This window comes from Chiloscyllium plagiosum, unplaced genomic scaffold (assembly GCF_037043375.1).
Source record: "Chiloscyllium plagiosum isolate Xiang-an unplaced genomic scaffold, Cpla_swu_hap1 HiC_scaffold_39, whole genome shotgun sequence".
Lineage (NCBI taxonomy): Eukaryota > Metazoa > Chordata > Chondrichthyes > Orectolobiformes > Hemiscylliidae > Chiloscyllium > Chiloscyllium plagiosum.
In genome coordinates, this window is record NW_028270177.1 from 31297867 (window position 1) to 31314454 (window position 16588).

The 16588-nt window shown below is 47.5% G+C and overlaps 1 protein-coding gene across 1 annotated transcript; it reads left to right on the forward strand.

Moving 5' to 3' along the window:
- Window positions 1-3001: 3001 nt before the first annotated feature.
- Window positions 3002-4366, forward strand: LOC122541058 (zona pellucida sperm-binding protein 3-like). Its single transcript, XM_087981214.1, has 5 exons — window positions 3002-3131; window positions 3221-3416; window positions 3455-3575; window positions 3653-3741; window positions 4240-4366. Exons 1-5 carry the CDS (start codon window positions 3002-3004, stop codon window positions 4364-4366), a joined length of 663 nt encoding a protein of 220 aa, XP_087837340.1.
- The last annotated feature ends 12222 nt before the right edge of the window (window positions 4367-16588 follow it).

The window sequence follows — 16588 nt, forward strand, 5'->3', positions numbered from 1 at the left end:
CTCCTGTTTATCTCTCAGCCCCCTTTCCCAATCCACAATCCTGATGAACAGCTCCTACTGGGAAAGTGGACTCTCATGCTCCTCGGATGCTGCATGACCTGTTGTGCTTTTCCAGTGCCACACGTTTCGACTCTGGTCTCCAGCATCTGCACTCCTCACTTTCTTCCACAACACCATCCTCATGAAACTCCGCCAGAGAAAGGTCAGCGTGGGACTCGATACATGAGCTTCCTCTGCTCATTTTCACTGAACAGACAGCTGTCTCGACACTTTTAAACTAAATGTACAGCTACACTGTCTACATCAAACACTTTCAATCCAGGGACATCCCTGAGTTAGAAACAGAGTAAAGGATTCTACTCTCTGCAACTGAAACTATAGCTTCTTCTATCTTTGAAAGCTTGAAGGACAGCTGTCCCCATCAAAGGGTCTCAGGACACAGACAGCACGCAGTGAAATACAGAGTAAAGCTACCTCTACTCTGTGAATTTAAAAATGAACTGAAGGTTGAGCTCTCCCTGCAATGTCCCCCAACAGGGACATGACATGTTTAGATATAGAATACAGCTTCTTCCATATTGCCTCCATCGAACTCAAACACGTACACCCTGACCCTGTCCCCGTCCCACCCATGGGTCTCACTGTCAGTCCCTCGGGTGAGGGTGGGCAGGACCCAGCAGACACCCTCCTGGAGCAATGAGTTACGTTTGATGATTGTATCCATGGGGCCTTCACCATGAGACCTTGTGGAGCTGAATTCAGTCAGGTGACAGCACAGCAGCTCACAGCCACTCCTATTGGTCCAAATGAAATAGGCCCTCCTGGTCATAACTCAATGAGTTCAATCATTGGTGGAAATTGTAGAGATTGGGGCTGGTTGATTGGTTCAATGTTGCTGCTTCTGGTCACATTGGTGTCAGGTGAGTACAGGTTGTGTATAAATGGAGCTGGTTGGGTGGGGATGGTTGTGTTGTTTGTGATCATGGGTGATTTTGTAGTGAGGGGTTTGTTCCCTTTGTTACGTTACGTTACCCTTCGGCCCAACAAGTCCACACCGACCCGCCGAAGCGCACCCCACCCATACCCCTACATTTACCCCTTTAACCTAACACTACGGGCTATTTAGCATTGCCAATTCACCTGACCCTGCACATCTTTGTGACTGTGGGAGGAAACCGGAGCACCCGGAGGAAGCCCACGTAGACACGGGGAGAATGTGCAAACTCCACACAGTCAGTCGCCTGAGTCGGGAATTGAACCCGGGTCTCTGGCGCTGTGAGGCAGCAGTGCTAACCACTGTGCCACCGTGCTGCCCACGGTTGGTGTTAGTTGCTCTGAAACATGGCAACAGTTTCTGGGCCAGAGGTTTCCATGGACAATAGTGAGAGCCAGCCCTGTTCCTGAGAGAGTGCCTCGTCATGGGGATCCTATTGGTTCCAGTTTCCGAATGTCTGAGGTTGGGAGTGTGTCCCCACTGCAGACTGTGCTGGTACAGTGTGGAGAGCACAACCTGCTGGTCAGGGCCCAGCTGGATTTATTTGGAACCAGGCACCAGATTAAAGCTGCTGACCTGACCCTGGGGACAGCAGGTGGTTGGCCAACCAGAGTTTTCCCTGAGAACCAGACTGTCCTCTTTGACTATGGGTTGCATGAGTGTGGCAGCAGATTACAGGTAATGGGAGTTGTCTGAACTTGCTGGAAGTTTGGGCTGTCAAGGGTTCCTGATTGAGATCATTGATATTGAGAAGGACCATTCTCCTGCTTTCTCAAATACTCAGACTAGGTTCCTATCCTGGATTGGACTCTGCCTTAACTGTTCTCCTTCTCTAGTCTTGTGCTGCCAGTTTCACTGGTTTGGAACCTTCTGGTTATATACATTGTAACAGAACAATGTATATTTTCAGTCTGAATTGGGTATCATGTGGTGATTTGTGGATGTTTGGATACTGTGAACTTTCTCCTGAATTGATTTTAGTGACTTTCCACAGTGCATCATTCTGTTGTGTAGTTTTGCTGTAGAGATGTTATAGGAATGCAAATAATATAGCAGTACAGATTAGTGTGGTGCTGCAAAAGCACAGCAGGTCAGTCAGCATCTGAGGAGCAGGAAAATTGACACTTCATCAGAATAGCAGCATGATGTGTTTAGTTTGAGGGGAAAGTATCTTCCATTTCATCAGGTAAATGGACTTTACCTCCTTCTGACTGGGGGGGGGGGGTTATTGTATAAATAAACTGACTGCTCTGTACTTGAGGGGTTCCACACTTGGCCTGTCGGTAAAACTGTTTTGATTTCATTCTGGTGACCTATTGTTTTCTCTACTTTTGTCAGCTCTTGGACACTGCTTTTATTGCCTCAGTTTACTGCTAACCTCCAGGTATTGAATCAGTCATCTCTCCTCAAACCTAGAGGTTTCCTGATTTAATTAGTAATTAAATGGTCAAAAGATCCTGGCAACCTCCTTCTGTAATAATAATCATTATGTCCCTGTTCCCTCCAATATTTATTGCAAATACTGTCTGGGAGCCCAACACCCATCCTCCTTGAAATCAAATTTTACTTCAGAAATCCAAATCTGATCTTTGGTATGATGTCAATCTTGTTAAAACTGATCCTAAATGACTAATCCTTGACTTGTTCTTGAACAGTGGTATCTCCAGCTCTGGGAATGTGGGGTGGGGTCGGTGGTTGTTAGTAGAAGCAGCCTCCTGAGCCTATCACACCCTGAAAGAATTGTCCCAATGGGATGGTATCATTGAACCCTGTGTAGAACCTTCTCATTTCACATTAGCCCCTCATTCCTTATCCTGGTGTCTTTCAGATGACTGGAGATTTCCTGACCTACACGACCCACCTGACCCACATCCCAAACTATCCTGGATCGATCATTGTGAGAACCAACGGTGCTGTTGTTCCCATTGAATGTCGTTATTTGAGGTGAGAATCTGTACTCGATTGTCAGTATGATCCCCTGCTGCTGTTGTCTGACGCTGTCCTAAAATGGCTGCCCTGTCTACTTCCCCCAGGAAGGTCAATGTGAGCAGCAATCCCATCAAGCCCACCTGGATCCCATTCAGCTCCACCAGGTCTGGAGAAGGGCATCTGTCATTCTCCCTGCGTCTAATGAATGGTATGTGATGGGTGGCTGGGGAGGGATCTCCTGGTGTCTCTCTGGGAGTTGGACCCATTGGCTCCAACCCTTGTCTTGCTGTACTTCAGGTGACTGGCTGACAGAGCGCACTTCTACTGTCTACTCCCTGGGAGACCTCATTCACATTGAGGCATCGGTTTCAATGGCCAACCATGTGCCCCTGAAGCTGTACATTGATCGCTGTGTAGCTACACTGAGCCCAGACAAGGACTCCACCCCAAAATACAGCATCAATGACTACAATGGGGAAAGAGCTCTCTGTTTTCTCCAGCTGCTCCCATCTCAATGGCTTCACTCCATTCACTGGACAGCAAAGCTGAGGACTCCTTTTCAACCTTTGTGTTGCCGAGAGACGGGCGAGAGCCGGACAAGCTCCGGTTTGACCTGGATGCCTTCTGTTTCTATGTAGATGAGCGATCCTTGGTAAGAGGAAGCTGCTGATGTGCTTCTCCACCATGGGGAGGGAGTCACTAAACACTGACTTGTTCTGTGTCCCTCAGATGTTCATCACCTGTCACCTGAGAGTTGCTGCAGTAAATCTGGGAGATTCCAGGAACAAAGCTTGTACTTTCCAGAAGTTGCAGAATATGTAAGTTCCCTCTCCCTACCCTCAGGGATGTTGTTGTTGGGAGAGGTGATGCACCATGTGGTTGATGGGCTGTTTCTCTTGTTTAGCTGAACCCCATTGGAGGAGTCAGACACTGACATTTGTGCCTGTTGCCATGTGGGGAACTGTGGGAGCACAAGGGAGATCCTGATCCCCTCCAGAGGAAGGAGAGACCTTGGCCCTGAAGCTGGTAGGACCCTGACCCTCAAGATGTTGGGGATCTCTCCTCACCCCCCTCCCCTTCCTAGACTGTGATGTTTGATGTTGCAGAGAGTGATCCTGGATTGAAGTGGGAGGGGGAGGCCTCACTTGGCCCCCCGATCATTCTGGATACTGAGCTGACCAACCTGGCAACTCAGCCCCTGACTGAGGGTGACAGAAGGATGCAGGAGAGGTCTCCAAGCGGTGAGTTGGCTGCCTGCTAGTTTCCCTTTGTCCCTGTTTTCCCTCAGTAACCAGTGGTTTCTCCTTGTTTTGTAGGTGTGGAGTCAGAGCTGGGTGTGATGGTGGTCCTGACTGTGACAGCTGTCTGTCTGATCTCTGCTTCATTACTGGCCCTGTTCCTGTACAGGAGACACAAGCAACGACCCATCAACTGGTGATTTGAAATAGTCAATAAAGCAGTGATTCATGGTGTCTTCTGTCTAGACTTGGTTTGTTTCTGCATCCTTTTTTAGATTAAAATATTCCTGGGTACAATCCCTGTCATGCCTCTCCAATCCATGAACTGAGCTTCCTGAGTGATTGGGTTATGGAAGATATTGTTTGCTGCTTTCAGGGAGTACAGGGGATTGATGACCACCTTGGAAAGGGGCTTTCCATTCTGATTAAATCACTGTTTGCAGAATGTGCTGGAGCAACGGCTCTGATGTGGCAGTGTCTGAGGGAGGAACAGTTGGTGTTTCCAGTCTGTTCTGATTCTCTTCAGAAGTATCCAAGTGGATTCCCAATGTTACCATCTCCTGAGATGCTGCCAGTCCTGTTGTTTGTGAATTGTTATCCCTCTGATTTCTGACCTCTACAGTATTGGGATATCAAACTGATGGGCATGAAAATTATCATGCCCCTGAACCACAAAGCTGTGGTGGCAAGTCTTGAATGGTTATGGTTACTTGACTGAATAAATCCTAATTTTGAATGTGGATAGCCCTAATGATCTATTCAGAGTTGAATTTAAACTGTGCTCACCCCTGCAGCAGTGGGGATGTGGTTGAAGACATCTAACACCACCTTTACTATGGACATTTTTGAAAATGTCACTATCTACATCCCCACTTGCCACACCTTCCATATCCTCCTCCACAGTAAACACTGAACTGTTCTCCCTCCTTGTGGGAACACAAGATAGTATTGTTACTATCATCAAGTAATAGAGGGCAAGATGTGTAATGGTACCAGTGTAGCTGCAGAAGATGAACTGTTGGTTGTACCTGATAAAGAGGCAGGCAGAGCTGGGCCCATGCAGGTGCCCATGGTGACCCCTTTACTCTGAATTGGTTTGACCAAACTGCAGAACATCTCTGGGCCTCACACCAATCAACCGCACCACCTTCTGGCTGAACACTCCAACTCCCCCTTCCACTCTGCCAAGGACATGCAAGTGCTGGGCTGCCTCTACCACCAAATTCTAGCCTCCCAATAACTAGAGGAAGGACACCTTCTCTTCTACCTTTTTGATCTTGTGGTTGGAGGGTTCCAATGTGGACTTCACCAGTTCTGATCTTCCTTTCCCACCTTATCCCAGATCCAACCATCTCACTCAGCACTGCCCTCGTTCTCTTTGAACTGTCCAACATGTCTATCTTCTTTCCCATCTACTTGTCCTAGGACCATCACACCTCCCCTCCCCCACACCGACCCCAACCTTCAACTAACTATATTGTATTCCCAGATACTTTTCCCCACCCCTTTGCATTTATCTCTCTGCCCTCTTGGGACCCCCTCCCACATTCCTGATGCCAAGCTTATGCTTGAAATGTTGACTCTCCTGTTCATTGGATGCTGCCTGACCAGCTGTGCTTTTCCAGTACCGCATGTTTTGACTCTGATCTGCACATCTGCAGCTATCCCCCTCTCCCTGGTCCAATATAGTCAGTTCCCATAAACAACCCCTTGACAAAAGGCAAGTTCAGAAACCACTCTCTTGCAAATCCAAAAGCAGAAAGAACCCAGACCTCCACAGATTTTGTGACTGAAGAGGTGGGGGAAAAATAGCTTCCACTTCAAGGCCTTAACAGCACTGTTAAAAGTACTGATTCTGAGAGCGTGACCACACCCATGCAGGCTGCTTCTATTGTTTCAATTTAAATAGAAAACCCAAGGCCTCATAGTCTGTTTACTAGTTTTCAACAGACAGCTCCCACCTTTGCCTCAAAGACTCTCTTCAAAAAACTGGGACAAAGTATAATTCTTAAAACCGTAGCATTGTCAGATGCTGAAGACTCTGGAAGGAACTTACACTCAGGACTAAAGCAAAATACTGCACAAGCTGGCAATCTGAAACCACAGAATGCTGGGAAAACTCAGGTGGTCTGGTAGCATCTGTGGTCAGGTACTGCTAACCTTCCAAGAGTCTCACACAACACAAATGTGAACCTGTCTCCCCAGTCGCTGCTAAGATTTCTCCCGCTTTCTCTTGGGCAGCATGGTGGCACAGTGGTTAGCATTCAGTTCAATTTCAGCCTTGGGTGACTATCTGTGTGGAATTCTCCCTGTCTCTGTGTGGGTTTTCTCCCACAATCCAAAGATGTGCAGTTTAGATGAAATGGCTATGCTAAATTAACCATAGTTTTTAGGGATACGTAGGTTAGGGGCATTAGTCAGGGGTAAATGTGGAGTAAGAGGATGGGTCTAGGTGGCTTATTTTTCAGAGGGTCAGTGTGGAATTGTTGGACTGAATGGCCAGTTTCCACACTGCAGGGAGTCCATGTTAATTAAACTCCTGATTCCTTGACACTAATGCCTATCACTGAGCTATCTGTCTTAGGCTCAGGCTTCTGTCTTCAGGTGGGTGGAACAAGTGGCATAATGGTAGTGTTACTGAGACAGGAATTCAGTGAGTCAGGTTAATCATCTGAGGCTGGGGGCTCAAATCTGATTGTAGTCACTGATGGATTTTTGTGTTCTATCCTTTTTTGAAAATATTACTCTCGGTAATTGTGACTGTGAAACTGATCTTTTATAAAATCCCATCTCGTTCACAATTCCTATTTGGGAAGGAAATCTACCATCTTGACCTGGTCTGGCCTAAATGTGGCTCCAGACCCACAGCAATATCGCTGATTCTGAAATAGCTGAGCAAACCAATCAAATCAAGGGCAATTAGGGACAGGCAACAAATCCCAGCCGAGACAGAGAAGCCACAGGATGTTTAACAGTGAGGGATTGAGCAATGGGAATGTCATGGAGACTGTCATGGTGTGATAGTGAGATTTTCCCTTGTTGGAGTCAGTCATTGCCTGACGGTTGTGTCTAAGAGAGTATTGTGAGCAACTCTTGCAAAGATGTCCTGGGAATGTCGTGATTGAATATTGATAACCAGAACCATCTTTCTTTGGGCATGACTCCAACCAGCAAAGAGGTTTTCTAATCCCACTGAATCCAATTTTCCTTGGGACTCTTTGGTTCAGAAAGGGCGGTGCTGAGTTAGCGGGTTGGATGTGGTATAAACTGGGGAAGGGAGCTCAGAAGTGATGAAGTCTATAATCGATCCCACCTGGTTGGAGGGTGTCAAAGATGGAAGATATTGCTTATCCTCCAGTTGTTGGGAGGCTAGAATTTGGTGGCAGAGGCAGTTGAGGACATGCATGTCCTTGGGAGAAGGGGAGTTGGATTGTTCACACAGAGGGTGCTGGGGTTAATTATGTGTCCAAGAGATGTTCTGCAAGTTGGTGAAACCAAAAAATTGTCAGAGCATAGAGGTAGCCCTGGTCACCTACATGGCCCCAGCTCTGCCTGCCTCTTTGTCAGTTCATCTTCTGCAGCTATACTGACACCATAATACATGTTGCCCTCCATTACGTGATGATAGTATTGTTACCAACTTGTGGTTGCACAAGGTGGGGGGAAAAGAACAGTTCAGTGATTACTGTGGAAGAGGATATGGAAGGTGTGGAAAGTGGGGAAGCAGATGGTGACATCTTCAAAAACGTCCATATTAGAGGTGGTTCCTCATATCTTCAGCCAATCCCCTGTCCAGGAAGGTGAGCACAGTTGACATTCAACTCTGAATAGATCATTAGGGCCATCAATATTCAAAATTAGGTTTCTATTCAGTCAGATGACCACAACCCTTCAGGACTTTCCAACACAGCTTTGTGGTTCAGGGGCAAGATAATTTTCAGTCCAATCAGGTTGAAATCCCAATACTGTAGAGGTCAGAAATCAGAGGGATAACAATTCACAAACACAACAGGACTGGCAGCATCTCAGGAGATGGTAACATTGGGAATCCACTTGGACACTTCTGAAGAGAATCTAAACAGACTAGAAACACCAACTGTTCCTCCCTCAGACACTGCCACATCAGAGCCGTTGCTCCAGCACATTCTGCAAACAGTGATTTAATCAGAATGGAAAGCCCCTTTCCAAGGTGGTCATCAATCCCCTGTACTCACTGGAAGCAGCAAACAATATCTTGCATAACCCAATCATTTAGGAAGCTCACTTCATGGACTAGAGAGGCTAAAACTAGGGATTGTACCCAGGGATAGTTTATACTAAGAATGAAGAAACAAACCAGGTCCAGAGAGAAGACACCATGAATCACTGCTTTATTGACTATTTCAATCACCAGTTGATGGGTGTTTGCTTGTGTCTCCTGTACAGGAACAAGGCCAGCAATGAAGCAAAGATCAGACAGACAGCTGTCAGTCAGTACCACCATTATAACCAGCTCTGACTCCACACCTACAAAACAAGGAGAAACCAATGGTTACGGAGGGAAACAGACAGAAAGGGAAACTAGCAGGCAGCTAACTCACTGCTTAGAGACCTCTCCTGCATCCTTTCATCACCCTCAGTCAGGGGCTCAGTTGCCAGGTTGGTCAGCTCAGTATCCGGAATGATCAGGGGGCCAAGTGAGGCCTCCCCCTCCCACTTCAATCCAGCTTCACTCTCTACAACATCAAACATCCCAGTCAGGGAGGGGACAGTGGGGGTGAGGGGAGATCCCAACATCTAGAGGGTCTACGTCCTACCAGCTTCAGCGCCAAAGTCTCTCCTTCCTCTGAAAGGGGATCAGCATCTCCCTTGTGCTCCCACAGTTCCCCACAAGGCATCAGGCACAAATGTCACTGTCTGACTCCTCCAATGGGGTCCAGCTAAATGAGAGAAACAGCCCATCAACCACATGGTGCATCACCTCTCCCAACAACAACATCCCTGAGGGACAGGGAGAGGGAACTTACATATTCTGCAGCTTCTGGAAAGTACAAGCTTTATTCCTGGAATCTCCCTGATCCACTGCAGCAACTCTCAGGTGACAGGTGATGAACATCTGAGGGACACATTCAGAACAAGTCAGTGTTTAGTGCTTCTCCACCCTGGGGAGGGAGTCACATCAGCAGCTTCCTCTTACCAAGGATCACTCATCTCCATAGAAACGGAAGGCATTCAGGTCAAACCGGAGCTTGTCCGGTTCCCGCCCGTCTCTCGGCAACACAAAGGTTGAAAAGGAGTCCTCAGCTTTGCTGTCCAGGAGGCAACTGCAGATGGACAAAGGGCCATGAAGTGAATGGAGTGAAGCCATTGAGATGGGAGCAGCTGGAGAAAGCAGAGATCTCCTTACGCATTGTAGTCAATGATGCTGTATCTCGGGGTGGAGTCCTTGTCTGGGAAAAGCACAGGTCAGGCAGCATCCAAGGAGAAGGAGAATCAATGTTTCGGGCATGAGCCCTTCCTCAGGAATGAGGAAAGTGTGCAAGCAGGCCAAGATAAAAGGTAGGGAGGAGGGACTTGGGGGAGGGGCATTAGAAATGCAATAAGTGGAGGGGGGTTAAGGTGAGTGTGATAGACCAGAGTGGGGGTGGGGGCAGAGAGGTCAGGAAGAAGGTTGCAGGTTAGGAACGTGGTGCTGAGTTTGAGGGTTGTTACTGAGACAAGGTAGGAGGAAGGGAAATGAGGAAACTAGAGAAGTCTGAGTTCATCCTTGTTGTTGGACGGTTCCTAGGCGGAAGATGAGGCACTCTTCCTCCAGCTGTCATATTGCTATGGTCTGGCGATGAAGTCCAAGGACCTGCATGTCATTGGTGGAGTTGAAGTGTTGAGCTACAGGGTAGTTGGGTTGGTTGGTCCAGGTTGATGGGATTGCTGCTCACATTGCCCTTTCTGGGGGAAGGAGACAGGTCAGCCATTTTAGGACAGTGTCAGACAACAACAGCAGGCGATCATACTGACAATCAAGTAAAGATTCTCACCTCAAATAACGACATTCAATGGGAACAACAGCACCATTGGTTCTCACAATGACAGATCCAGGATAGTTTGGGCTGTGGGTCAGCTGGGTGGTTTAGATCAGGAAATGTCCAGTCCTCTGGAAGACACCAGGTTGCAGAATGAGTGACTGATCTGAAATAAGAATGTTCTACACAGGGTTCACAATGACAACATTCTATTTGGACAATTCTTTAGGGAGCATGACAGGCTCAGAGCCAGGAGACTGCTTTCCCACACCTTGAGCTGGAGAAGGCAGTATTCTAGGGCAATAGGTCACAGGTCAGGGGTTAGTCATTTAGGATCAATTTAATGTATGACATCATTCCAAAGATCAGGATGAGAATTCCTGAACCAAAAGTTGGCTGAAAGGAAGGTCCCTCTGTTCCACTACACTCCTTAAGGCCCAACCATTTATCATGAAACTCCTACCTTGATGTGACTTTCCAAACTGTAACACCTCATACTGTTCTACATTGAACTCCATTTGCAATTTCTCGGTGCACGTGCTCAGTTGGGAGAAAGTGAGGACTGCAGATGCTGAAGATCAGAGTCGGAAAGTGTGGTGCTGGAAAAGCACAGCGGGTCAGGCAGCATCTGAGGAACAACAGAAATAACGTTTCCAGCACAAGCTCTTCATCAGGAATGAGGGGAGCCCCCAAGGGGTCTGAGATATAATTGGGATGGGCTGGGGCTGGGAGGAGGGGAAATAAGGGAACTGGTGAAATCAACATTCCAATCACATGGGATCATGGTAACTTCCTTCGCTGTCCACTACACCTTCATCTGCAAACTTACTAACGATACCTCATGTTCACATCCAAATCATTTATACAAATGACAAAAAGCAGTGGACCCAGCACCGATCCTTATGGCACACCACTGGCCTCCACTCTGAAAAGCAATCCTCCACCCTGTATCTTCTACCTTCCAGCGAGTTCTGTATCCACATCCCTGTATTGCATGAGATCTAACCTTGCTAACCAGGCCCCCATGAGACACTTTGTTAAATGCTTTGCTGAAGTCTATATAGATCACATCCACCACACTGCTCTCATCAATCCTCTGTTACTGCTTCAAAAAATTCAATCAAGTTTATGAGAAATGATCTCTCACGAACAAAGCTATGCTGACTACCCCTAATCAGTCTTTGGCTTGCCAAATACATGTAAATCCTGTCCCTCAGGATTCCCTCCAAAAACTTGCCCACCACCGATGCCAAGCTCACTAGTCTGCAGTTCCCTGGCTTTTCCTTACCACCTTTCCTAAATAGTGACAACACATTAGCCAAACTCCAGTCTTCTGGTACCTCACCTGCAAATGTTGATGATACAAATTTCTCAGCAACAGGCCCAGCAATCACTCTCCGAGCTTCCAACAGAGTTCCAGGGTACACCTGATCAGGCCGTAGGGATTTATCCACATTTATGTTGAATCATAGAATCACTACAGTGTGGAAACAGGCCATTTGGCCCAACAAGTCCACACTGACCCTTTGAAGAGTAACCCAGCCAAACCCATTCCCTTACCCTATTACTCAACATATCTCCTGACTAATGCACCTACCTACATATCCCTGAACACTAACAGTAATTTACCACAGCTAATCCATCTAACCTGCACATCTTTGGACAGTGGGAGAAAACCAGAGCGCCCAGAGTAATCCCACACAGACACAAGGAGAGTGTGCAAACTCCACACAGAGAGTCGCCCGAAACTGGAATCAAACCCATGTCCCAGGTGCTGTGAGGCAGCAGTGCTACCCACTGTGCCACCGTGCTGCCCCATCTTCCCTTTCAGAATGAATGTAAAATTCTCTGAACACCCCGCACCTGCATCTAACTATTACCATCCCAGCTCTCTTGCCCCCCTGCCCACACTGCATGAACCTAACATGATCCTAGCTGCCTTACCCCCATTCCTAACGTCCTATTTATCTCTCAGCCCCCTGTCCTAATCCACAACCCTGATGAAGGCCTTATACCCGAAACATCGACTCTCCTGCTCCTCAGATGCTGCATGACCTGCTGTGCTTTTCCCGGGCAACACACTTTCTCCCTCAACACCATCCCCCAACAAACTCCACCAGAGCAAGGTCAGTGTGGGACACGATACATGAGCTTCCTCTGCTCATTGTCACTGAACAGAAAGCGGTCTCTACACATTTCACAAAATGTACAGCTACATTGTCTACATCAAACACTTTCAATACAGGGACATCACTGAGTTAGAAACAGAGTAAAAGATTTTGCTCTTTCCAACTGAAACTAAAGTTTCCTCATTTCTTGAAAATTGGAAGGAAAGCTGTCCCCATCAAAGGTTCCCAGGACAGAGACAGCACGTGGTGAAATACAGAGTAAAACTGCCTCGAGTCTATGAATTAAAAGGAAAGTGAAAGTAAAGCTCTCCCTGCATTGTCCTGATCAAACACTCCCCTGACAGGGACATGACAAGTTTAGATACAGAATAAAGCTTCTTCCATATTGACTCCATCAAACACTTCCAGGGGGAGGTGTAGTATAAGGTCAATCCCTTGTTCTACCCAAACCCCATCCTCAATCTCTCCTTGGTTCTCACTGTCAGTCCCCTTGGGTGAGGGGGACAGGACCCAGCAGACACCCTCCTAGATCAATGAGCTACGTTTGATGATTGTATCCATGGGGCCTTCACCATGAGACCTTGTGGAGCTGAATTCAGTCAGGTGACAGCACAGCAGCTCACAGCCACTCCTATTGGTCCAAATGAAATAGGCCCTCCTGGTAATAACTCGATGAGTTCAGTCATTGGTGGAAATTGTAGAGATTGGGGCTGGTTGATTGGTTCAATGTTGCTGCTTCTGGTCACATTGGTGTCAGGTGAGTGCAGGTTGTGTGTATAAAAGGAGCTGGTTGGAGATGGTTGAGTTGTTTGTGATCATGGGTGATTTTGTAGTGAGGCGTTTGTTCCCTTTGTTGGTGTTAGATGGAGCTGTTTGTTGTTCTGAAACATGGCAACAGTTTGAGCCAGAGGTTTCCATGGACAATAGTGAGAGCCAGCCCTGTTCCTGAGAGTGCCTCCTCATGGGGGTCCCATTGGTTCTAGTTTCTGAATGTCTGAGGTTGGGAGTGTGTCCCCACTGCAGACTGTGATGGTGCAGTGTGGAGAGCACAACCTGCTGGTCAGGGCACAGCTGGATTTATTTGGAACCAGGCACCTGGTTAAAGCTACTGACCTGACCCTGGTGACAGCAGGTTGTTGGCCAACCAGGGTCTACCCTGAGAACCAGACTGTCCTCCTTTGACTATGGGCTGTATAAGTGTGGCAGCAGATTGCAGGTAATGGGGGTTGTCCACACTTGCTGAAAATTTGGGCTGTAGATATATCCTGACTGTAACTCTGGATGTAATATTGTTGATATTTAGGAGGACTAGTCTCCATTCTCAAGTCGTCAGACTAAATTCCTATCCTGGATTGGACTGTGCCTGTACGGTTCTCCATCTCTAGCCTTGTGCTCTGGCTCTCATCGGTTTAGAAGGTTCAGATTAGAGGGGTTGTTCTGTTACAATGTATGTATCAGTATGAATTGAGTATCATGTGGCAACTTGTGGGTGGTGTTTTGATATTGTGAATGTTCTGACTTGGTTTAGTGACTTTCTATAGTGTGGCTTTCTATATTATGATTACTTTCTCAACAGTGAGGTCACAGGAACCTAACTCTTAGCAGCATGACTTGTGTTTAGTTGGATGGAAAGTGGCTCTGTCGGGTAAACTGTCTTGACTCCCTCCCACTGGGGGTGCTATTCTATGAATAAATTGACTGACCTTGTACTTGAGCTCCACACTTGGCCTGTTGGTAAAACTATTTCTATTCTAATCTGGTGAATTAGATTAGATTACTTAGATTAGATTACTTAGTGTGGAAACAGGCCCTTTGGCCCAACAAGTCCACACTGCTCTGCTGAAGCGCAACCCACCCATACCCCTACATTTACCCCTTACCTAACACTATGGGCAATTTAGCGTGGCCAATTCACCTGACCTGCACATCTTTGGACTGTGGGAGGAAACTGGAGCACCCAGAGGAAACCCACGCAGATACGGGGCGAACATGCAAACTCAGGTTAGTCGCCTGAAGTGGGAATTGAACCCGGGTCTCTGGCGCTGAGGCAGCAGTGCTAGCCACCGTGCTGCCCACAAATTATTTTCTCTATTTTTCCCATCTTGTGCACACTGTTTTATTGCCTCACCTTACTATTAACCTCCCTCTGTATTCTGCTGGTAATCTCTGCTTATAATCTGAAGGTTTCATGATTACACTGGGAGATAATGGCCAAAAGATTCCTGCAGCTTCTTCCCTGTGATAACAATCACCATGTCCCTGTATCCTCAATATTTATCTCTAACTTAGTCTGGGAGCCCAACACAACCTCCTTTGAACCAACTTTTGGTTCAGGAATTCCTATCCAGATCTTTGGAATGATGTCATTCCTTGTTAAATTGATCCTAAATGACTAACCCCTGACCTGTGATCTATTCCCCTTGAATACTGGTCTCTCCACCTCGGTGTGGGAAAGTAGTCTCCTGGCCCTGAGCCTGTCGCACTCCCTAAAGGATTGTCCAAATAGGATGTTGTCATTGTGAACTGTGTAGAACATTCTCATTTCAGACCATCCCCTCCTTCCTTAACCTGGTATCTTTCAGATGACTGGAGATTTCCTGATCTACACCACTCACCTGACCCACACCCAAACTATCCTGGATCAATCGTTGTGAGAACCAATGGAGCTGTTGTTCCCATTGAATGTTATTTGAGGTGAAAATCTTTGCTCGATTGTCAGTATGATCCCCTGCTACTGTTGTCTGACACTGTCTTAAAATGGCTGCCCTGTCCCCTTCCCCCAGGAAGGGCAATGTGAGCAGCATCCCATCAAGCCCACCTGGACCCTATTCAGCTCCACCAGGTCTGGAGAAGGGCATCTGTCATTCTCCCTGTGTCTAATGAATGGTATGTGATGGGTGGCTGGGGAGGGATCTCCTGGTTTCTCTCTCTGGGAGTTGTACCCATTGGCTCCAACCCTTGTCTTGCTGTACTTCAGGTGACTGGCTGACAGAGCGCACTTCCACTGTCTACTCCCTGGGAGACCTCATTCACATTGAGGCATTGGTTTCAATGGCCAACCATGTGCCCCTGAAGCTGTACATTGATCGCTCTGTAGCTACACTGAGCCCAGACAAGGATTCCACCCCGAGATACAGCATCATTGACTACAATGGGTAAGGAGCTCTCTGCTTTCTCCAGCTGCTCCCATCTCCATGGCTTCACTCCATTCACTTCATGGCCCTTTGTCCAGGAGGCAACTGCAGATGGACAGCAAAGCTGAGGACTCCTTTTCAACCTTTGTTGCCGAGAAACGGGCGGGAGCTGGACAAGCTCCGGTTTGACCTGGATGCCTTCCGTTTCTATGGAGATGAGCGATCCTTGGTAAGAGGAAGCTGATGATGTGCTTCTCCACCCTGGGGAGGGAGTCACTAAACACTGACTTGTTCTGAATGTGTCCCTCAGATGTTCATCACCGTCACCTGAGAGTTGCTGCAGTGGATCAGGGAGATTCCAGGAACAAAGCTTGTACTTTCCAGAAGCTGCAGAATATGCAAGTTCCCTGTCCCTCGGGGATGTTGTTGTTGGGAGAGGTGATGCACCATGTGGTTGATGGGCTGTTTCTCTTGTTTAGCTGGACCCCATTGGAGGAGTCAGACAGTGACATTTGTGCCTGTTGCCATGTGGGGAACTGTGGGAGCACAAGGGAGATCCTGTCTCCCTCCAGAGGAAGGACAGACCTTACCCTGAAGCTGGTAGGACACTTGATCTTGATGTTGGGATCTCCTCTCACCTCCCCAACCCCTCTGACTGGGATGTTTGATCTTGCGAGAGTGAAGCTGGATTGAAGTGGGAGGGGTGGCCTCACTTGGCCCCTTGATCATTCTGGATACTGAGCTGACCAACCTGGCAACTCCTCCCCTGACTGAGCTTGACAGAAGGATGCAGGAGATGTCTCCAAGCAGTGAGTTGGCTGCCTGCTAGTTTCCCTTTCTGTCCCTGTTTTCCCTCAGTAACCATTGGTTTCTCCTTGTTTTGTAGGTGTGGAGTCTGTGCTGGTTTTGATGGTGGTCCTGACTGTGACAGCTGTCTGTCTGATCTCTGCTTCATTGCTGGCCTTGTTCCTGTACAGGAGACACAAGCAAACACCCATCAACTGGTGATTGAAATAGTCAATAAAGCAGTGATTCATGGTGTCTTCTCTCTGGAGCTGGTTTGTTTCTGCATCCTCTCTTAGCTGAAAACTATCCCTGGGTACAATCCCTGGCTTTAGCCTCTCCAATCCATGAACTGAGCTTCCTGAATGATTGATTGAGTTTG